This window comes from Eleginops maclovinus, chromosome 3 (assembly GCF_036324505.1).
Source record: "Eleginops maclovinus isolate JMC-PN-2008 ecotype Puerto Natales chromosome 3, JC_Emac_rtc_rv5, whole genome shotgun sequence".
Classification (NCBI taxonomy): Eukaryota; Metazoa; Chordata; class Actinopteri; order Perciformes; family Eleginopidae; genus Eleginops; species Eleginops maclovinus.
This window is the reverse complement of record NC_086351.1, coordinates 19,697,910-19,722,705: the sequence shown is the minus strand read 5'-3', so window position 1 is coordinate 19,722,705 and position 24,796 is coordinate 19,697,910. Positions and strand designations below refer to the sequence as shown.

Sequence of the window (24,796 nt, the reverse complement as noted above, 5' to 3'; positions counted from 1 at the left end):
GGGGGGGAATGGTCTGGTTCAGGAAACCCCTACCATTGTTTTGCTTCCTTCATTAGTCGTTGTGTCAACAGTTTGGTTCGCAACGCGTGTGCCACTGTTTTTGTTCTGCTGCACCCCAGCCTGACCTCAGTGCTCTGATGTTTTGACAGATTGTTTCAAAATCCCATCAAGGCAATTGACTGTTCTAAAGCAAAGCCGCCACTTGGACAACATTAGCTGGACTGCACGTTTCAACAAAAGCAAATAAATCTGCTGTGGTCTAAAATTGAACAACTGTGACGTAAATCTGCTCAGGAAATACTGAGGGGTGCAGCAGGGTGCGGCTATGTGTGGGGGCTTGCAGATAAGCAAAAGGTGTTAAATAGATATAATGTGCTACATAAACAGCAATTTCTGGCATCGACAGAGAGCTCATAAAGAGAAAGCTAATTGGAATGCTTATCTAATGGAAACTTGCAGAAGAACGTATGTACACCTTGTTTGTGTAACTTACCATCATCTAGGTACATCTGGTCCAGTTCCTGGGGCTCCTGTTTGACGGTGATGGCCATCGATGGGGGGCTGTCATCATCATCAGTTAACAGACTGGGCGAGCTCCCTCCGGTCTGGGTCTGACCCGGCAGGGGACTGTAGGCCTGACCGAATGGGCTGTCCACTGTCACACCAGGAGTGGAAGGGTGGGATACCGGGGATGATGACGGACTGCTGCTGGCATAGATGTTGTGGTAACCATGGGACCCTGGGCTGTTGAGGTGGTTGGGGCTGCCCTGGGAATGAAGCATCCCGAGAGGGGAGTTGTGGTCTGGCGATGCTGGGTGGCTGAGGTTGGGGCGGCCAGAGTTCTCCTGAATGTGAGGCAAAACAGGGCCTGGTGGTGCCGCATGGTTGGGACTGTTGGGAAAGCACTTGCTGTACGCCACTGGGGACAGGTCGTGCAGGGTGGGGCTGGAGCTGGGGGACGACGATGGCATGGCGGTATGGCGAGGCGGGCACGGAGCGTAGCCACCAACCAGGCAGTCATCAGGATTGGTTACAGGCATGATGGGAGTAGGCCTGGGCCGGTTGTAATAGGGCTTTGAATGCATGGGCAGTCTCGCAGTCCCCAGAGAATCATATTCATCATTGGGTTCTGTCTTTATTATCGGCACTGGGGGGAAAAAAAGTGGAAAGAAAGGTGGAGATATTAAAAATGCGTGCAGGGCATCCACGTGGCGCTGTGAGTGTACGAGTCAGGCTTACTAAAGCAGTGAGCATGGGGCCGTGCTACCCTCCATTATCCAAACAAACAACCACCATTCGATATGGGCTCGGAGTCAACTTGGCTGAGCTCTCTACCAGAGAAACCCTCACGCCTCCAACCGCCACCCCTTTTACCACATCATGAACAACAAAAAAAAGAGCAAAGAATAAGGGGGGAAAGAAAAATTGATGAGTCATCAGTGTGGAAAGCCACAGCTGGCTCTAATAATGAATAAGACCTATTTTCTTTGGACTCTCCTCTAGGTCTGATATCCAATAAAAGTTACTTTAAAGCACTGAGCTGCTGCTGCTGCTGCTCAAGGAGCCCAGGACCCCAAGGTTTTTCTCCACACTCTAGAAGTAATTGTTTCTCTGAGGACTCAAAAAGATAGAAGGAGAGAGTGAAAAAAAGGAGGAGATGATTTGATTTTGATTAGGCCGCCTGAGCTCCTTAAGAGGCTGCAGAGCTGCGCCTGTGGTTTCAGGAGCTTCAGGCCTCAGCTAATGCAGGAGAGTGCTGTGACCCCACTTGATCATCCTTCCTCCTCTCGTCTAATTTTCTAATCCAGTGCAGACCGTCTGCACTGTTTCCTGATTAGTTCTGACGGACAGGTACTTCCTGTTCAATGTCAAGAGTAGTTACTGAAAACAACTTTCTATTAATTGGAAATTTCAAAACGGACCTATATGGCCTTGGTTTGAGAGATGTAGAGGGATCCACGTTAACAAGCTCACTGGCAAGTTATTATATAAGTATTTATGTGCGGACTGTGCCAGCACGAAACTAATAGGGCAGTGTTAAGATACCCAGATGCATAGCAAGGCTTCTGAGTCACAATAGGCACACTGTTTCTATTCCTACACATTGTTAAAGTCTGTTAATGGGTGTGGTGAGTGTTTGATGCCAACCACCACCATTAAGAGCTTTTGGCTAAAATAGCTTGGAGTGACATTTACTCAAAAGGCGTACAGATGTCAATGTGAATAAGATGTCTGTGTGTTTGCGGTTGTACACAATAGAACCTTTGACTGATCGGAAAAGCAAATGGTGCAATTGAAATGAATCAAGCGTGAAGTGTGTCTTATGAAAAACAGGCTGTTTTTCAGCGTGTTATTATTTGTTTGGGAGCTGGATTTGAAAAGACATTAATCGCGCCTGTAAGCCTCCGGGGTGCTGAGATGCGGTGCAGTGATAACGCAGCAGGGAGCACATTTACGTCAGCCCTGTCTGCTTTCAGAGCCAAGGGAGCAGGCCTGGTGTCTGGGGGAGCGTCGTAAGGCGAGTCCCATGATGCACGGACGGGCCTACTCTACACAGCCTGGGGAGTAACAAGTAAGTCACATGGTCGAAGCTACATCAACAGCCACTTCCCTCAATGATTCTTTTTTTTTTATTCCCTGCCAACTCTTCTGTGTGAATGGATGACACAGTGCCATGGTGCCAAGATGCCAGTGCGGTCACGAGGAAAAGCAAACTGGTTGATTTTGACATTTTAGCCTCTATTCAAAAACTGCATCATTTTGTGAGTTGAAAAAATGTTTAGAATTTTTTTTTTAGATCGTCATGGTTCTGAGGATCTACTTTTATTATGTATCAAATAAATCAATACGTTTGAACTAAGCAAAGCAAATGTATTCAATAATAATTACTTTATGTTAAATTAAGATTTCTCTGGAAACCCTTCTGAAGATTCAACAAATCTGATGTACCACGTCACGAGATGTCTTGCCAGCAAGCGAAACAAACATAATTGAATTTATGAAATAGGGTGAATCAGCAGTATCTCAGAAGGTATGGCATACTGTTGCCCTTTGCAGTCCCATTTTGTAATCCAGTTAGAGTGTATTTTTAAAGAGCAGTTTGGCTTATTGCAGCTTCAAGTTTTTATTCCCAATGAGGTAATTTGTCAACATTATTTTCCTGTATGACTTTTGACTGTGAGCAAGACTGGCAAAACAGGAAATCAAATCACATTTGACTAATAGACTTTCTTTTAAATTTCAAACAACTCCTCTGCTAGAGATACATATAAACAGAGGTTTCCCTTCAAGTCTGTCCATCTGTGTGTCTCCTTTCTACTTTACAAGTGAGTTAAGAAAACAGATTCACCAGGCAAGTCCCAACTTCAGCTGGCTTCTATTTCCTCCCAACCTGTGGGTTATGGCCCACAGACAGTTGATGTTCTGCACATGGTTTTCTCTCCATTTCTGCTCGTATTAAACTGATCAGGTCTGATCTGTTATTTTATTGAGGATTTGTTTCCTCTCAAAGTAATGGGAAGGGCTGGCAAACAGGGCCTTTTAAAATGTGGAAATGACGATGCAAAGGAAACCATATGTACTTGTAGCCATTGGGCAAGGTTGGTCATGAATGCAAAAGATTTGATTCTAATTTGTAACATTTTTTGGCTTGGAATGACATTGTCTTGTTTCGCTGGGAATCTGCATTGACATTTAACATGGAGCAGGTGGTGGTTCATTAACTGAACACTCCTGGTGCACCATGTCCCACTGTGTAGGCAATCTGGACACCCCAAATACTGTTGGTATACTTAGTGTGCTGTAGGTAAGTCCTACAAACCCCAAAGCAGTAGACATGACAGAAACAGTCTAGTTTTTCGGAAAAAATCATGACTGTGCAAATATTTAGAAAAGAAGAACAATGTGTGGTTCATTAACTTTTCCTGTATGTGTCACTGAACATGTTTCTGACTATCCCCATTCCCGCTCCAACCACAAACCAATGCAGCAGAGGGAGTCGGCGTTAAGAATAGAACTTGATAGTACAAAGGAATCTCCTGTAAAAATAAAGGGGTTCCGAGAAGTTCTTCACTCAAGCTTTCGGTCATTGCCAGGACTTCTTGACGTTCGTTGTTAAATGTGGTTGGTGAAAACAGTTTTTTTTTCAAGAGCAACACGTCACATCTTTACTCAAACAACAATGATTGGATAGGAGCTTGGAAACGCGTAGCTCATTGTAGGAGCCAGATAAGGACATGTTTACTAAAGGTGCATCTCAAGTAAGTATACCACAAATACTGCTGGTAGTATATTAAAAGCAAATGTATTAGTTCTTGCTCTATCGGCTAAAGGCAGCTTACACTCAATGGCAGCAGATTGGCTACCAGCAAATAGCTCACCTAATTGGCTAAAGGTTTTCAAATTTGACATAAAGATATTGTGGAATATTGATCACTGTCCCACTATTGTTAACCCAGCTTCTCTGTGCTTTGTTTAACCTAGTCAAGTCTGCCACATGTGCATGTTAGTGCATGTTTGACTAGCTAATGGCTGCCACTCTGCACTGCTCTCAAACAGCGCTTATATCTTATCTCGGCTTCCTGACCTATGGCAACGTCACTGAAGCGTATCTTCCAGTTTCCCCCCCAAGTAAAGAATGTTAGCACTGTTAGCATTGTTAGCCGCTGGCTCAAACATGTGAGTGTCGCAATGTTGCGAGCCGCGTGGAGGCAATCCACCTGCTTGAAATGTCACATTATGAACCCTTACCTATACTTTTTAAATATTTAAAAGTATAAAACATTAATAATATAATTAGACATTCAACTTTGTGGAAAGCTAAAGGTCAGTAACGTTTGCTCAGTGCAGCCCAACTGCTTTGCTCATGAAGACATTTGTCTGATTTGCTGTAAAGTACTACTGACATGTTCCATAGTTTGTTTCTGACTGGCTGCAATTCTGTTGGGTCATCAAAATGGCAATGTTTCAACAGGTCTACATTACACCTAAATAAGATCACTAGTGAGAGATATAGCTGCTTTGACTGCACTACAGACTGCATCTAATAAAATGTTATATTTTAACTATGGAAGCAGGGAGGCCTAAAGAGATTAGAATCTGCTTACATGTCTAAAACAATACAGTCTCTATTGAAATAAAATTATCTTCAGAGCTGAGGGGATAATACGGTATAGTAAACTAGGCATCACTGTTCAGCCACATATCGTGCCAAATGCATTTGCATTAAAGAATAACAAGAAGGCCACAGGACCTGAATGGAAAATAAAGGTGGTTTTCACTAGCATCTGTGTCCCAGAGTGTTTGCTTCATCCTTCCGCTGTTTCAAACAAGTCAGGCTATTTAAAGGGTTGGGTTTGTCTTTTTATAGACGAGCAGACAGCAGAGTGTGAAAGAAATGTTCTCTCTAAACAACGTCAGTGACCACAACTGTGCTTGAAGTGGGACAGCGGGCCGGAAGAGTCTTTTCATACAAGCAGGTGAAAAAAAGCGTTGACAACAGTGTGTGTGTGGGTGTCCTCATCCCCAGCCCACCCCGAGTACCAAGCCACAGTGTTGTTTTCTCTATGTTGACACACACACACACACACACACACACACACACACACACACACACACACACACACACACACACACACACACACACACACACACACACACACACACACACACACACACACACACACACACACACACACACACACACACACACACACACACACACACACACACACACACACACACACACACACACACACACACACAAACCCTCAAAAGCAAACAGCCTAACTAGGATTTCCTCATTCTTTGTTGCTGTATTGAAACCATGAATGTAATACAGTCATCACTGCCGCCAAGAGGGTCTGTGTACACTAATTATAACCCATCTACAGTCTTCTTTGTGAATGTAATTTGAATCAAAGAGCTCTGAATAGTCACTTTTTAAACATTTATGAAACATAAATTTGCCTTTAAATATTTGTATTTACAACTAGTGTATTTGGAGAGCGATGGCTACAACAATGTCCAATGCCCTATCTTGCAATATGAATTAAAGTGAACAATAATGCGTACATCCATCCTTTGATTCGAAACCAATCCAAAAGAGATCTTTATTAGCCTCCACATTACACCGAGCTTCATGAAAATTGGACAAGTACATTTTCTGCAATCCTGCTGATACAAAAACAAACAAAAAACTAAAACATCTTGTTGGCTGTTAAAATGTAATTCAAACTGTAGAGTGATACATTATTCTTCAAACACCCTTTAAATCACACTGAAAATACATAGCAAATGTCAATAGTATTGCACCTTTCAACTTTGCTTGTGACTGTACAGGCTATGATGTCCCTTCAATGGAGAAATTGTGTATCTTTGTGCTGCCCACAGAGATTTCCTTACTAATTATTTGTTCTGCAATCATGGCAGTACTCCCTCAGCTGTTATACAGCACTGTTGTAATTTACAATTGTTTGATTTAAGTACTGAATATTTGTTTTTAGGGAGATTGTTGTCGTATATTTTAATGTGCGTCTTCATAAGCTTGGTAAATCTCAAAATAGAACTCAATAACTTGTGATTCGTGGTCTCTTTGGTGGTAACACTTGTGAGTTAATTGTGCTCTTTTAAGACGATATCGGCCCTGCTTGTGTGGTCCACACTCTACTTGTGGTTTACTTGGCAACAAAGAGAGAACACAACAAGTCATCTTTTAATTAGAGCTATGTTTATGCTCTGGGAAATGACTTAGAGATGCATAGTGGAGACTGATAAGCCTCCACATCACTCCGTCTCTCTTTCCCCAATGGAAGTACAGTATATGAAATGGATCGGCTTTATAAGGACACAGTGTGTCTGCCGTGCACTGGTTCAGTAACCCAGAATGAACCCATCATATAATCAGGCATCTCCAAATAGGGTCTTGCTTTTCTTTGTCTCAGGGCTTCATCCAAAATCCAAATCACTTATCTCCTGTGGCAATAAATACATCTGCTGATAATCCAAATGTCACATCATATTAACAGCTGAAGACTTAAAACACAATGCATGCTCTCCCAGCAGCATTAGACCCAGCAGACACTGGTCAATGAACACAAGATACCATTGTTTTGATCTAATATATTTTCAGTGGTGGTGGTGGTGGTGGGGGGGGGTAGCAACTATTGATCAGGTTCCAGAAAGTCGTTACCTGTCTTAAGAAAGGCACTGAACCGTGGACTGCTCATTGGCCAACAGCAAAGGACTGGCACTTTAATGGAAAACTTTGGTTTGCTGAAGTACATTTTCTCTGAATACACATAGATAATGTACATTATTGGATAGTAAAAGTTATAACAACGCTGATATTTCACCTGCCCCCACTGTGAAAGGTCCATAGCTCCCACTGTTATTGTGGAGCTGAACTCTTCTCTTAACTCTCTGTAATACATTCTTCAAATTCCAACGTGAAAGCCATCTATAAACATTGAAGGCAGAGACACATGATAAACACAGAGAGAGGTATTCCTGGGTTTTTCAGGTTGCTACATGAATGACAGGGCAACTGCATGGTAGATGAATGTGTGTGTGTGCGCATGAATGTGTATTTGTGTGTTGGTGCACCAGGATGGCATTGTGTGAGGTGGAGTGTGAAAGTCAGGTCGCCGGGGGATTGACTTCTCTTCATCAACAGTGCTCGGAGGCTCTGTCACTCAGCAGGTACACCTCATCGCTGGGGAACGCGCTCTCACTTCAGAATAAACACTCCTCACATCTTCTGCTCTCACTCACAGGCTATGGCCAAGAGGTGCCAGTGCATCAGTAAAAAAACACCGAACAAAAACTGGCTGCAAATTTCACATGGCATGTTGACAGCTGGGGTAAACTACAGTGGATGGATGTCAAGACCTTGAGAAATACTCAATGAGATGAATGCAGAAAGTGAAGCTGGTGAAAATGTCTTTGAGTGTCACCAAAACAGAAGTGGAAAATATTAATGATGATTACCGTTCGGAGGCAGGTAGGTGAAGCTCTGGCATTGGCTCCTCTTCCTCTTGCCGTTGCAGACGTAGAAGTCGACCTGCACTGGGCTGGATATTCTCTGGTTCTTGTATGGTGGGATCTCCACAACAAGAGAACTCTAAAATATAAATAAGATGCAATATGATATTTCCTCTGTATGAGATAATACAGCAGCTGAAACCATCAAAAAATAATTAGTTGTATTTACTCATCTGATTTCATGGAACTCTTACAGCAAATGTAAGTTTGCACTAGGACTTCCTGTAGCGTATTAATCAACAGCAATGTTTATGTTAAAGCTGGCCTTCATATAGGGTACTGTTTCCAAGAGGCTGGGCTGAGACTGCTCTAAATGAGCTTGTCTGTACTGTGTAGACAGAGTAGTAGAGCCCATGATGTTGGTCCAGTGCCCGTGTTTGTCTATGAAGAAAACCCCAGGGCTTTACCTTTGTCCCCTTAGAGCACGAGAGAAGAGAGGTAGCCGGCTTATTTGTTTGCACAGCCATGTGTCCCTGTGGGGAGGCTCGCCTTCCCCCCTCCCCCTGTCCAAGCAAGACCTTGGCAAGTCTGGACGGATGTGAACTTTCGACTGCTTTCTTTCTGACAAGGGAACCTGAGTTTCTTGTGTTTAATTCCTTGGATGGCTGTCACTCTCTTGAGGGTCTTTGACAGAAGTAGGTTTTGGATAAATGGAGCAGTAAAGGAGTGTTGGAGGTGGGGGGCCTGTGTACTCCGCCTTCGTCTGCCATCCAGATGACGACACATGCAGGTGGCTGATTGAGTGTGTTAAGTGTGTGCGTGTGCACATGGCTTTTTCCTCTCCATCCTATCCAGTGAAAGTTAGCACGCTCTGGATGGCAATAAAAACACTGTTTGGCGGGCGGTCTGGAGCACTTTAGTGTAGTCTAGTGGCGACTGATGAAGTCCAGAGCTGTCTTGCTGTCATTCCTTACTTGTTTGTTAGATTTACAAATAAACACACGTATTTGTATTTGATCGACCTCCCCTCCCAACAGCGCCGCCCCCAGCTGAGCCTTGCACGCCCACTAAGTTTCCAGCAACTGGGACTCCAGCCATAGCACATTAACCAGCCCTACAGCCCAATTAGAAATCAGAGTCCATATTTACCCTCCTGATGCAACCAAGTCATTTACCTGAGTCAAATAAGAGCAACAACAAGGAGAAAAACGTGTGGTTAATTTTAGACCCTGTGCAAGTGTAAATTGCCTCGGTTAGTTTACACAGAACACGGGGGAAGTGTGGGGGAGGATGAGACGCTGATGAAAGGCATTGGCAATTCAAAACATACTGTCATCACGCACAAGCAAACAGATTTTGGGAGACCTTGTGCTCAACTCTCCACCCTGAGAGCAGGCCTAACGAACCTCAATGAAGTCTTAATTAACTCCAGAGCACAAACCGCTTTCTGTGACACGTAGAACAACATTTGCTTCGTTCCCTCTCTTGGCGACTCCCTTTCACTCACTTAAATATTAACACAATCTGAATGTGTGGCTGGTTGGTTTATTTTCTTATTACTCATCTCATGAAAAGCAGCAGGTAAAAGCACAGGGTGTAATCCGCTCTTGGCTGCATGATCCGGGGCACAGACGAGGTGTTAAAGTCCAATTCAACACTTTGCTGTGAACTAATAGTCTGGCTATTCTGGAGAGACTGTGGCATGAATGTGTGTTGGTTCATGCTTTATTTTGCCTCCATGTGCGTCTATTTGAGCATGTTAAATGCAAAAACAATATGACAGCCCGTGTTTACTCCATTAGGGTACAGACATTTTGTGAAAATTCCATTCAGTATTGCATGAGCTAATCATCATTGTCTATTTTGCAACTTGTAATGCCTCACAAAGGTTACATCATTGCAGGGGACAGATGGGGAGGAGACAGAAAGGAAAAGAGAAAGTGTCAAGGGAATGTTGTATTGAAGAAGCATTTCCAATGAGTCACTTCGGTGAGGTGCACTTACATTTTTGACGGAGTCCTTGTCAACTTTGGCTTCTGTCTCCCACAGATGATGCCCATCTATTGGCAAAAGAATAAAATGGAATATTAAGTATAATACAAACAAAATGGGCATCGCTTTTCATATAACGTATTATGGGTTGGAGCGCTAACCAATTTAGGTTATTTTAGGTTTTGGACAATTGTGATTGTGTTTTGGTCACCATTCAATTACATTTTAAAGTTATGAATTAGTTGCAACCAGAGGTTTGTGACAGAAATGCAAAATGTGTCTTTCTTTGATCTCATATTTAAATGGGGACTCTCATCTTAGGTGTTCATCAACATTAAATGTGTCACTATTTTTGTCCCTTCATTAAATATTTGATGAGCTACTTTTTTTTAAACTGCCATTCTTCTCCCTTGATTCTACTCTTTATCCTGATCTTTGAAATAACACCCCCCTAAAGAAACGTTTGTTTGGGTTCCGTTTCTTCTCATCTCCATCTTGTTGTGGTAAGGTGGGAGGTTTCCCCTGCTGCCATGCAATAAAAAGGTTTGTGAGCTACTGCAGCTGTTGCGAGCCTGCAGAAGCTCAGCTCACATTCTTTGGGGTTTTTCTGTGATTTCATGCCACACCTTAGCGCACAGACTCTGGGCTCTGCTAGGGCAATCAGCACCAACCACAGTTCCATTTTGTTTCTTTTTTCCCCTCAGAACCAATGACTCATTAGAGCTGTCAGAAATAGAAGTGACACAGAACACTCTTTGTGTCAGTGGCACACCATGTGAGGCAATAGCATGGGCACTGTGGCACAGCTACTTTATGTTAGCTGGGGTAAGCACCAGCTGTGGCTTCATGGGTACGAGCCACTGCTGAAATGCTGCACTTCTGGGACAGGAAGCCATCAGATAAGATAATCAGACTCAGTGTCCAAACTGATAGCAGAAGTCTAGCATGTTTTTTACATCAGGCAGTGAAGTAAAAGAAAAAAGGATCCCAGCTATGGTTGGTTTATTATTGGTGAGCTGTGGTAGTGGGGGCGGGTGGTCAGCTTTATTATTCAGGGAGTGAACATCAGTAGATATCTCTTTCCAAAATGGCCATATTAAAAATTGAGGAAAGAGAAAGACAGACGGTGAACAGATCAGATAAGAGTTTTCTATTTGAACTTGGGGGGAAATATGAGTTGCATATGGAGAAATGTGCCTCGCTGTAATGTAGATGATGACCGAGGGAATAGAGGAAGGGGTCCTATAGGACTGCCATGGGGCACGCCAATGATTGGTGGATTGAGATGTCCAAAAGAATGAGACCCACAATATGCTCAGAAAAAGGAAGGGCAATTAGAGTGGGCACAGACAGGGAGAAGGTCAGAGAAAGACAGAGACAAACAGAGATGAGCATTCCTCATGTTACGTCTAGGGGAACCAAGAGGGAATCTCACCCGCCTCCACTCTGGGAGACTCTCCAAGAGGGAAACCTTAGACTACGACGTCAATCCCAGACTCCACTAGTAAACATGTTTTTCAAACTTTTCTTCCTTCCTTGATCTTTTCTCTCACCTTCTGTATCTCTCTGTCACTTTGTTCCTCCAAACTTTTCAAAGATTACTACACTAGACAAAGCAAATGTGCAAGTGAGACTGAATTGGCAGGGCCCACACGTAGCATACCTTTGCGAGTCAGAGCGCTGTACGACTGATAACCGCACAACTTTCCATTCACCCCGTCTTCCCTGCAACATCTGCAAAAAGCTTCTGTTCCCGACAACACCTCCTCCTTCACGCACCCTCCACCCACGCAAAATGCAAGCACACAGATGCAGGCACATGCACACACGCAGCCACAGTATCCTCTAGCTTTGTTCTGGTCTTCAAATTGAATAACATGAGAGTGAAGCACAAACAAATTGCTTGTATTGGAGCTCTGTCTAGATAAGTCTTGCCATAATGAACTCATATTTAAAGAAAAAAGGAATGGAAGCACAAAGACAACTGGGCAACTTATTTTGACGCTTTGTGTTTAAAAGGTTAACCAAGCATCTGCCCATAGCTTTATGGGCTTTCACTTTATTTAAAATATATACACAAAGACTAAAGCCTCGCCAAAAGACAACCAGGACAACACACTCATTCATCAGAGAATTAGAACACATGTTGGGTGAGGCTTCTTTCAGTCGTCCTCAATTTGTTACAACACAAAAAGCACAGCAACAGTGTTGTTGCAATAATAAATCCTATCATTCGTCATATTTTCATGAAGTTTGGGTAATAATTGAGATGAAGAGATGGGTCCTTGTGTACAAAGCAACGAATAGCTGAGTAATGGCATCCCTCTCCTTATAAAGACCTTGAAGGTTTTGGCTTACAGGTGATTTTTCCTCCTTAAAAATGTTGTGTAGTGCACAAAAACTTCCACTGACCAAAAAGAAAATATTTTAAGGATGGAAAATATGATCCACATGCCTAATTGCGGATGTTGTCTTGTAAAACAGCCCAGACATATTTTGAAGCCATGCCTCTCTTCCAGTAGATGATTTTCTGTAATATTTTTCTCTTTTTTGCTTACAATATTTTAAGTTTATTTTTCATTTCGGAAAAGTTCTTCTTCTACTAGCCACACTTTAAATGCTTCAGTAATTTTACACACATTTTCACAGCAATTAACTCAGTGCCCAATGAGAAGCCCCTGAGGGACAGCTGCTTTCCCCTCTAAAGCACCTGACCTCTGCCAACCTGAGTGTTGAAATTGGAGAAATGCGAGTCTGCTTCAGATTGAGAGGCTTCTGTATAAGTTATGACCTGACAGTAGATTTTTGATGGTTTAATAGTCAGGAAGTGAGTTATTCTTGGTGTAAAACAGGAAAAACGTGAGCTGACTTGACCTGTGGGTACAGGTTGAGGAGGATGGCGGCCACAAAAGACAGATTTGATCCTTTTGACTCAAGACTCCAGCTATGTGGTATTTATGCTGAAAATGATCTAAAGACTGAGGGGATGGTTGGAAGATAATCCAAACTGATAAAATATATCAAGGTTGGTTTCTCGCTATAGTGAGCCCAGGAAAGGTCACTGCAGGATCCAAACTTATGAACCCCAATACATATGTGGTATGTTTCAGACAAGTCTAAAATTGTGGAGGCAACAGGACAATCTTGACATCATTCTGTTACGATACCTTTTGATGTTAAGACATGCCAAAAGCAGAGGCATTCCAAAAAGTATGCACTGGCCTGTTGTTGATAAAACCTTATAACATGAAAGGAATGGGATTTAATAAGCCACTAGCTTTGAGTTTGAGAGACAAACGTTATGTTCTATTTTTCAAACTATACCAGGACAATATAGGTACACCTTTTTGGCCACACTAATATTGGTTCAGCCAGCCAATCTCATTAAAGGGGGCAGTATAGCAATACTCTAAGAAATAGTTTTCTCTTGCTGTGCATTTCAATTGCAAATTGCAATTTCCCTAAGGCATAGCTTTCGACTAGTGACTTTATGCTTCAGGTTGAATGAGCTTGAGAAGTCCCTGCAGATTTGTCATAGGGTTCCTCCTAGAATTACAATTGTTAAACATAATCAATGATTTTGGTGCCGAATGCCATCCTAATCATACATCAGACATCATAACTCTTGCTTCTCTCATCACATGCCTCGAGCAGGGGTGGAGGCTGACTTTACACTGCCATGTGCCTTAATACGAGCCAAGATTATGCAGGTTATCCTAGCCTTAAGCCAAAGGGCAGTCTAGACATACCGCTAGAAGTACAATACATAAACTGATTTGTCTTGTGTTTAGACTTGCCCAGGGTAGAAGAGTTCAACAAAGACTAAACAGAATGAACTCTAACAGTACGGAACACAGTCTATAAGGCCTGCGTTTCCCAAATTATCAAGAATCCAAAAGAGATATTCTGCCTGTTGCAGAGGAGTTTCCACATGAAAAGAGAGAGAGCCTAGGGGTATTGTTGTGGACGTTGCCGTCCTAATGTTACAGATTACACTGCAGCTCAGAAATCTCTTAGTCTTGGCCTTGAGCTGGACCAGCCTGAAGCGGAGGTGGAGAAGACCAGGCTTCTCCCTGCTGCATCCCAGGCGTGTGTGGTGCTGCTGAGCTCCAGGCAATGCTCCAATCCGACCAGATGTAAAAACTATCCAGCCCACCAGGGAATTCCCTTACCTCCCCTCTGAGTCAGAGTGTAGGCTTTCCCCAGCTCTCTCTCTCTGTCTCTCTCTCTCTGTTTGTCTGTCTGTCTGTTTTCCCTGCCTGTAGCACTCATTCCATCCATGGAAAGGGTTAGGGCAAGCCAGAACACACGCTGCACAAGGTGCGCCAGGTATGTCTTCTCAGTCAAGCGCCAAAAGTGCGGTTTAGGCAAAACACTGACACAACCTCAACACATAATATAATAAAAATCAAGTGAAACCAAGCAAAAGAAGATGAAAAGTTTCATGCCTACATTGCGGCAATGTGAAGGGTACAATTCTCAACTGCAGATTTAAAAAAAAGCGATAAGGCCTATTAAAAATACATGTCAACAATAATTAAGATTGAAAAGAATGTTTACGTTACAGCAGGAGAAAAAAGTGAACTTCTGGTTGTGGGGTTTTTGAGTCTATCATTATCTAGCCACAGTTTTCTCCCTACTCTGTGTGGTCTGTGATGAGCTAAAAACAAGACAACAATTATGATAACAAATACATCGAATGATGAAAAAAAACGTGTCGATAAAAGTCACGTGAATACATACAACTATTTATTGGGAACTGCAGAAGTTGACCCTAAACATGGAATATATTCACTAAAGAGTCAATATCAGGTCAGCATATGATCACTTTTATCCTCCGATGTCACAGGATTTCTAAGGAAGCCCTGTTTTATTTGCCTCCTCTTTCTCCCCTCTTCCCTCTCCCTATCCTCTAAGGGTCTCGTCTTTTCCGTCTCACCCCTCCACAGGGAATCCCTTGCAGATGACTCACTGAAAACACTTCCTACTGAACAACGCAAACAGGCCCGCAGGCTAACAGGGACGGTGTGCGCACACATACAGTACACAACAACAAACACACACGCGGTGGATGCACACAGTTTGCATCAGTTATCCTGTGGGTGATGAAGTGGAGCAGTGGGGACAGACCTGGCATTTGAAAAGCATAAGTAATTATTTTTCAAGGCGCATGAAGTTCTCCCACTGTGGCAACAGCTATGAGCTCTGCTCATTTGATACTAAGGACATCTCATGGGGGGCAGACAGGCAATCAAAACAACACAGAGTGAAGGAGAGGAAGTTTAAAGTGACAGCAGAAGACAAAGGGAAAATATGATAAATATATGGAGGTTTTTTACGGGTCTCCTAATTTCCTATTAAGAACTATTGCCCTTCAAATACCATTTGCATAGGAGCAACATGTACAATTTAAAAGACTTTATAATGTTGCAAAGTTTATAACTTGTCTATTTATTCATAATCTTATGTCTGGCTTTTGAAATATGTAGCACCTATTCTCAATTAGAGTAAGTGTAGACCAACATGTTTGTAGCATAACTAACAATATTTCTGAAACCATATATAAGCCCAAACTCTTAATGCACCAATTCTTCACCCCAGATGTAAAGCCAAAGCACAAAATTTAAATGCTTACACTTCTCAATCGTCCAGCCGCTGTTTGAGTTCTTAGACTATATGTAAAGTAATTTAGATGATACAAATACTTATTTGAAAGAAGGTATGTTTGGTGGCAAATATCTTCGATGTTACCACTAAGGTTAACAATAATTCTAACAATCATTTGTGCCAAGAACTCACTGTGTGCTGACACTACAGTTGGCATGGAAGACATAGACTGTATGTTTTTTCCATTTTGCATAGAGAACTGGAGGTAAGTATAGATTGCACTTAACTAATTGTTAACTAATGGGGAACAGTGGGAACTTGCACTTAAGTCTTCCTTAAGAACAAATTGTTAATTGAAAAAATCCTCATATGATAATGTCATCAATAGTTTAAAAGTTTGGTAATGAATTGACTTCTGTTTTTGTTGTTTTCAAAGCAGACATTTCCAAGATAGACATCCAGAAATGTTTTTGCTAATAGCAGCATCATCCTTGAGTGTATGAGACAAATGGAAACATTTAAAGAAATGCATGAATTTATGATTTATGGCTATCTCATTTGGTCTAATATTCTTTAGTGCTGTGTGTGATCTCCCTCTGACTCAACTTGGACGATGGTAACGTACGTTAATCATTAACACAAGTTGGATTTGGACGCTCAAAAACGGTCTGTTGCTCCTTATGATTTGTGGAATTCTCTGGAAGGTGTTTATTGGAGTCAATTTTGGAAAATGAGCAGCCGTCCCGACTTTGATGGCAGTAACATTAATGTGCTGTCACCACTGTGGCAAAAGCAGTGATTGGTGTTGTGCTGTACAAAGAGCTCATCTGTGTGTGCGCGCACATGTGTGCCACTGTGTGTATAAGCACATGTCTGCGAATAGTAATCATTGCGGTGCATTGCTCTGTATTTCATGGGTGCATTTAGTCATGATCTTTTCCAGAGTGAAATAAAACCTAAGTTATAGAAAAGAAAAAGATATGCAATATAATTATATTTTTATTGGTTTCTTTTTTTCCTCTGCAGTTTGGTCTTTTTAAATCCACAATCAGACAGATTTTAAGTTTGACAGCCTTCCTGAAACAGCGGGACTCTTAGAATAAGATTCCCCCCAAAAAAAATGTAGTAGTATATTTAACACACAAGTACTTTTCCACACTAATGCTTCCTCAAAGATAGTTACCATTAGGGAGTGATGTATGTGTTCCTGTGTGTGCATGTGTGTTCATTCGTCTGTAATGGGCTTTGCGACTTAGGAGACCCTGGAAGTGGTGGGTCATAAAGTTTACATAAAAGCCTACTGAGTAGCAGACAGACAACCTCTCTTTCGATCTCTCCTTCGCGACACAGAGTTGAAAAACAAACCACTGAAATGTCCATGGCAGGCACGAGTGTGGGGATCCCGCTAGCGCAGAGCTCCACGCCGGCTAATGTCTTTAACGGGTATTGAGGATAGAGGTAAGAAGAATAAAGGATGAGGGAGTGAAATGAGAGAATAAAAGGAAGAGGAAGAGAAAGAGGGGATGTAAAAAGAGTAACACAACCTGGAAGGGGTCATGAGTCTCAAATAGCAGGGAGCGGAGAGGCGAAGGTGTGTGTGTGTATGGGCTTTCCTCTCCAGGGGATCCCCCTTCCATGACTAAGTAAAGCCAGGAGGAAGGAGACCCCATTTGACCAAGTTCATCCACCTCCCCTCACCCCATCTCTACCTATCTCTTAACCCTAAGGTACTTAGAAGTACTCTTACGGGGTGAGGCAATGTAAGAGAGAAAAGGCTGTACAATTGTTTCTTAGCTTGTCTTCTTTTTAAGTAACACAATCTTTAAAAATATGGGGGAAATTAAGCAACAATCGAATCCACGTGAGTTCAAGTATTCTTTACTGGTTTAGTAGTTCTTTATCCAATGGCCTTAGTTTAGTAGGGGAATGAGAAAGGGTCATCCTAAATTATGGAATTTACCATTACTCAAGCGGTGGATACTAACGGAGATACCTCCCTAATCCTTCTTTATTTTTTTTCTCATCATCCTTCTGTTTCAACAGACTCAAGGGGATTACTGTGCTTGACCTTTGCTGAGATTCAGTGGGAGCAATCAAGGAAATGATCATTCACTTGCAAACTTGATCAGTAGTGTTTTGAGCGTTTCTCCCTCCCACATGGGAAGGAAACGAATGGACAAAAATGAACAAAATAGCCGCTTAACCGTGAGTCAGTGACATGCAGTCGGGGCGAGTAGAATCGTTGAAAGAGGGAGCTACAGAAATGAAAGTAAATGAGAGAGTTAAATGTCAAAAGCATGGAAGTCAGGGAGGGAGAGAGGGAAAGTGAGAGAAGAAGACGTTGCACATGCCCTGGTTGTGATTCATTCCTTTACTTGTGGCGAGCACCACTGAACAGGCAATGGAAACTTCAGCAAATGTAAATACGCTTTGGTTAAAAATATAGTGGCTTAATGCGCACCACATGTGGCTCTCTGGCAGGGTCTGCTCTATTTTGACGGGAGGAGAGACTGAAAATGTGAAAGAGGCAGAGAGGGAAAGAGACATTTCAAAGAGATATTAAGAGGGGAAATTGAGAGGCAGTAAACACAACCTGGTGTTGGGAGCTTACCCTGGGCCTTCTCTACGAACACCACCTTGGAGTCAGGGAGGAAGTTGAGGCCACTCAGGAGCATCATTTTGCCGCCGGTGGCTGGGTAACTATCCACGCTTTGCTTCTCCACCAAGGGAAGCTCCTGAGCGGAGCGCTGGGCTGTTGGAGGTAAAACAAACACACACACACACACACACACACACACACACACACACACACACACACACACACACACACACACACACACACACACACACACACACACACACACACACACACACACACACACACACGTCACTGCCTGATCTCCATCCACCCCAAGAAGCAAAAGCCCGGCACAAAGCCAGTGAAACAGCAGTTCTTTGTTATGGAAACAGTCTTATCAACTTTATTATGATGATTTCATGACCCCTAGCTAAGAGGTTTTCAGCCAACAGCTGCTCTTTAAATGGATTTGAAAAGGGTGCACGTCTGATAAGAAATATATTTTCATGATCTGTTTCTTAGTCATTATTTTCCATCAAGAAGCCTACTGCCAACCACCTGTCTCTGCTTTCTATATATCGAGCAACCTAGGCACCTTCAGCCTTTGGGATTTGGTTATCAGATTCACAGACAGAAGCACATTTATTTATTGTCACATTCTGTAACTGTGTATTTTAGTGAGTTGTCGGGTTACCAGTATCGGGTAAGCAATTGATACAGCAGAACAGAATGGACACCTGTTTTTAACGCACTGGTTTCCAATCATTAGTTGACACCTGCTGTAATGCAAGTAAATTTATTCAATTTGATATCCTAAAGGCCAAAATGGTATCGGAACTGTTCTAATTTCATCTTTCATCCCATGTTTAATTGTTCAAAAAGATCTTACTAAAGAACCAAATAAATGTAGTAACAGTGAATAAACCTTTGTTATGATGAACCAACACAGATTAACATCCTCTTTAGACCTTAACCCTAACCCATAAACTATAATGCCAGCTCCTTCTCACCGTCTAACTTGAATTGGCTTCCTTGGGTGCAAATAACATCACACCTACATACACAAATGAATGACAAAGAAACCAAGATTTCTTTCAAAGCACTCATTCAACCGTGCCAAAACTGGGGCTGGAAAATGACCTCTATGGAACCTGTGCTAATGGAGAAGTCTTACCACAATAACTTGTGCATTCAGTCATAAAATACGAAGTGAGATAGATAACACGTGTGTCTGGCATCAAGCACAATGCATCTATTGCCTTGGCAAATTGCTTTGATCGTATAAAGCTTATTGACTGCAAACCCCTAGTTTGCCCCAGTAGGTAATAAAATAGAAACACATTTTATTGGATTACCACAATAGATGTCAATTTTTTCCAAAAGCGGGAAGCCAAGGGAAAAGGCATGCCAGTATAATGCGAGTTTATTTATGTATCACTTACAGCATTCAATGGGATTTGAAGAAGCCTGTAGAGACACTGTTCTGCCGTTGGGCTGGTTGATGTGCACTCGAAAGACCAGTCTCACCCGTGTGTTTTTACGTCCGATGTCTGTTTCACCCTTGCGAAGCTCAATGTCAGAATTACGCAGCTTCAGGATCCCTGCACAGTCAATTCTGGGACAGAGACAGGGAAAAGCAACATTTACCACCATATTTCAAACACAACACCATACTGTAGACTCAAGAGAGTTGAACAGTGAAGTTTTTTGCGTCAGAAGGTACTGTATGGACAAAGGCTGAAATGGAGAAATGTGATTCCTTGACTGTGGTTGTTTAAACTGAGACATTGAGCAGCAACATAGTGAAATCTCTAGTGGTGTTACAGATCATGCATGGAAGTCCACTGAACCGTGTCATTGTTAATCCAGCATGTCATCAAAGAATGAGTTGACATTAATGACTACAGTTTTATAAGGTCATTTTGGTCCAAGAATTAGCAGTTCTCAGTAGGAATCCTTTGAATTAAACACACCACAGTTTACCACTATCAAACAATGTCACATCAGCTACACAAGTATACACAAAGTCTCTTTATGGCTCCATTTTATTTCACCCAGCCTCTCTGCTCCCTTCACACCATTGCAGCCTTACACATTAGTGTACAAAGCCTGTTTTTATCATTGCCACGTGTAGCATTAGATTCACACACTTTTTTAAGACGTCTGTCATTATTTATTTCCTTTCACAATTTGGGAGGTAAGGGGGTACATTTTTCTTTCCATTTTCTTTGTGGAAAAAAGGCATTCATTTTCAGACATGGCCTTTTGTGAATTTAAATAAAACTAGTGTGGCTGGTAAAAAAAGTGAGGGAATAGGAATGGGATATGGTTTGGCATTTCAAATATTTTACATGGTAGCCTTTTTGGCACAATTCCTGGAAAAGGGTAAATGTCAGGTTTTACACGATTTAATTTCTCCCTTTGACTTTGGTTTGGACGATAAAAGAAGTAAGGAAAAATAATATGCAATGCTGGCAACTCACTCCTTATCAGCCTTTCATGATGTAAGTGTTGGGAGGTGCGTGTAGTTTTAAAATAAACACAGGATGGATCTCCAGAAAGTAAATGTTTACACTAGTCTTCTCTGCCAGTAATAAGACATGCACATGTTGTGAGCTACAAAACCCTTTCATAACTGTAGGGATAACAGTCAAAACTGATTTCAAGCATCACCTTGCTGATTAGGTTATGCAGTTGATATTTATGGTCATACACGATATGTATGATATAAACGACAGTGTTCGAAATGAACTGAGGTGTGTACATTTCCTAGAATAAGAAAGAAAGACAGGTTGAAACTGTCTCAAAGTTTTAATGCAGTTCTGTATCCCACACAGCAAGCAAATGACTGCTGGCTCAAGAGCAGAGATACGACTGCTGTGTTATCAAGACGATTGTTAAACAGCTCAGTGGAAAGAGACAGTTAAAGACTTTTCTTTGACCTCAGATAGTCGAGGGAGAAAGAGAGAACTCCTTTTTTCTTTAGCGTGTGCTGACGACAAACTTCCTCTTGAATATTTTTTCAGTATCATATTCATCCTAAGGGACACATTAAGTTATATGTGTGAGAAGGGCCCCTAAATATGATACAATGTAAGGGATATTGTGGAATTGTTGGTAATGATATTGTAGGGCAGTACAAATATTAAAATCATCCATGCTAAATCAAAGAAGGCCACTGCCCATTCAGGAAACGTGTATGTCCTATACATATCTGCAAAATCTCCTGAATTTAAACAAACATGAACATAAGATAGAGAAATTGTAAATCATTATTTTTACGATTATATTGTAAGATTTTAGGGGAATGATCAACTTGCAGAAAGAGGTAACGGTCTTATATAACCTATGTTTGGATACAGCCGCTTTATCCATAAGCCACAGTTCTGGGCCCTAGTCCAAAATAATTCACTGCAGCCTAGTCTAAATGGAGCCCCAGGATGGAAGGTACTGCCTTGACACATGGTAGAACGTGGTCCCTTGAAATACTGCTAGTCTGAAAGAATGAGAGGCCAAAGCTGATTTACCTCCGCCTAGCAAAACGATGCTTATGTTTTTAAAGGTGAGCCAAGGTAAGCCACATGAGTTGCTAACCACACTTTTAAAAATTAAACACAATATCTGTTAATGTTTTAGTTGAGCTCACAGCAGAAAATGAGCAGACATCTGTCCTAAATATCAGTATCTTGTGTTAAACAATAAGATAAACTAGAAAATATAAGAAGGTAATGTTAACCTAACATTTCAGTTCTTCAGAGTTAGCTAATAGTGCTGCTGTTAGTTAGCTGAAGTTGAAATAAATGAAACTTAATAGAATTTAAGAGCATTTTTGTATAACAGTTCGAAATAAAAAAAGTGGATAACCTTAACACACCTGTTATAATTATTTTATTGATTGCCATTGTTGTCTACCAGTTGTTTATTTCGTGTTGAGCTGCTTGCTGTCACACTGCCATGACTTGCTAGCACAATTAGTTTGAGGCACCACCGTTACTGTAATTAACAACACCTGTGTTGTCATGTCAATATGGCTGACGTGTAAAAGGTCTAATGAAATGAAGGCATCATAGTTAGTGATATTAGCAACACCTGTGTTGTTCCTTCAATGACAAGATAAAATGTATGCCAAGCAAACTGTTTAAATATGGGTTTTACTATGCATATTCATTCATTGATATAAAAATACTTACAATTTATACTTCAAGAGTCATTTTTGCCCATTGTATATGTTTGAATGGTCATGCATTGACATTGTATTGCTATTTCTATGTACTGTAACTGCTCTTCTTGAGTTTTTCATTACCCAGTTGCAGGCTACTGGGTTTTTAGTAGTTGTGAGACCTACTTACTTGTGATTATAATTTACAATATAACAAATAAATTAACATTTTCTTTGCAGATCTGTTAGTTCACTTGATGTGTTTCTAATATAATCACTTTGCTAGCAAACATTTGGCAAGCCTAATGTTATTAGACTAAATCATACTGAAAAACCATGGGATGTGTGTTGAAGTTCTAGTCTGTCTAGTCTTGATACTTTTAAAGATTCCATATCACTTGTCTTGTTTTTTTATTGGTCAAATGTATTATTTAATATTGGAAGGCTTTTGATTTGAAATTGAACATGTATGTATTTTCAACTCGTTTGTTTTTGCCTACTATGATTAACGTGGTGTGTATACTTCAAAAATATGTTTTGCTTGCTTGCTTGCTATGTCTTACGAGAAAAATGTCTACATTTGACTTCCATAAGGGGTTCTAGAGGGACATTTCACCAAGCCAAAAGCAGTTTGAGTTCCTTCACACCCATGAACTTATTTTCCTTCCATAGAAATCATTCATCTCTTGGGGTGAAAGCTTAGAACTCATTTTTAAAGGCCTATTCTGAAGTGTGTGCTGTAATGTACCTATCATCGGGTATTCTGTTTGTAGAGCTAAAGCAATGAGGAAGGTGCTGAAAGAGAAAGAAGAGTATGTGTTTTTGTTGGTTTATTTAAAAAAAGCTTTACCAGTGGAAAAGAAAAAAAGATTGATAGGCAACTTGTGGAGGTCTAAAAGCACTCACATGGCTCTCATGTTGTTTTCGGGCAGCAGAGGGATCTCCAGAACTTTGGTGTTGGATTGCATGACTTCATGGCTGGCGGTGGAGACGGTTTTGCCAGTGATGCGGTGAACCTGGTAGAAGGCATGTGGTCGCAGGAGGCGGTCGTCTGCGGTCCCTATGAACAGCTGCAGGGTGAGCGGCTCGCTTTCCATGTAGCCATAAAGCTGGCGGGAGAACAAAGAGACCCAGGTGAGAGGCAACATCAGATTTTAAGACCACCATCTCAGTCAACCCCTCATTTAGGAAATTCAGATTAAATGCACATCGGCTACTGTTAGTTAAAGGGGCCTTTAATGATAGCTCTGACATTGTAAAGGGGTCTGTGAGAACAAGCCCCCTGTCTTTGTTTGTTCTTTGGTTGGTTTGGAGACCCTTTTTCAGTGGTCTTTGTTGTTCTTTCTGCATTCCTTTAGGGAAAGTTAAAAACAAGTTTTGATGTCTCTCTGTGTGTCTGGGGTAAGGATTTCTTTGGTACGGAGACATGGAGACATATGAAGGGCATCACATACCTTTACTGTTAATTCAAATCTCATTGCTGATGTGTTTTTGTAATGCTTACAGAGAGTGAAGCATTCAAAAGAGACTCAGTGTAAAGTGGCTTTAGAAAAATAAGAAACCAGGGAAATAGAATTATGTCTATCTTAATGTGAAAAGCTCACGGTACATCAAGTTAAATACTCAACAAAACTAAAAATTGGGATGATATTATATGGGCTGCAGGTGGGAATTCAAAATTCAGACATTGACAAACTTTAAAGTGGAAAAAAGATCAGAATCATGCCTTTAAACAAAGTACAACATTTTTTTTATACAGGTAAAGCATTTGCAAATTCAACATACTTAACACCTAAATATAATAACACAAAATCACTTTGTGGAGTTTGGTATGCTGGCGAGACCCATCCCTTTTACCTTTGGGCTGTTATGAACATGCATTATGATTTCCATTAAAGTACGGAGACTGTGTCCCACTGTGATGAAAGAGACTCCTGTATCAGAACCACCACTTCAAACAACTACCACTTCCTCTTGAAGCCCTCCATTAGCTGCTACTGCTCAAGTAATAAAAAGATCAAATCTTTTAAAAACAGAAGAAAAACTCCATAACCATGCATGACTTGAAAAGTACTGTTGACTTTTGGGGTCAACGGCACTTCAAGTATATACTGAGGTAACTGCCAATTTAAATTCAGCATCACTCAGATCACTCTCCGACTGCTAAAGTAACAATACTTGATGATTTAACCAAGTGTGTGATGATTCAAAAGTATGAACGCACAGGCGGGGTTGCAAAATCCAAATTGTGGTTGAAGTACAACCGATACTTTGTGAGTGATTTCTGACCAGAAAAAATTGCCAATGAAAATGTGTGGATTTCTGTTGGAATTGCAGACCTCCCAGGATAGGCTTGCTCTTTGCAGTGCAAAGTGGTCATATGGTCAGCAGGGCAGATGTTGGATTGGACTTGAAATTCTCTCCAAATATAAAAAAATGTCAGAAAATTGCAGAATCCATCTGTTTAAAACCGAGTGGTG

At 41.4% G+C, this 24,796-nt stretch overlaps 1 protein-coding gene across 2 annotated transcripts in view; it reads right to left on the bottom strand.

Annotated features, from left to right (window-relative positions):
- The window catches only part of LOC134861319 (nuclear factor of activated T-cells, cytoplasmic 1-like), a 59,240-nt gene that overhangs the window by 20,998 nt on the left and 13,446 nt on the right, over nt 1-24,796 (bottom strand). For both annotated transcript variants that reach the window (XM_063878424.1, XM_063878425.1), the window contains exons 4-9: nt 23,223-23,425; nt 19,600-19,772; nt 18,191-18,331; nt 9,985-10,040; nt 7,987-8,119; nt 494-1,147 (exon numbers count right to left, since the gene is read on the bottom strand). In XM_063878424.1, coding sequence (XP_063734494.1) covers nt 494-1,147; nt 7,987-8,119; nt 9,985-10,040; nt 18,191-18,331; nt 19,600-19,772; nt 23,223-23,425 — 1,360 coding nt within the window. The remainder of the gene's footprint in view (nt 1-493; nt 1,148-7,986; nt 8,120-9,984; nt 10,041-18,190; nt 18,332-19,599; nt 19,773-23,222; nt 23,426-24,796) is intronic.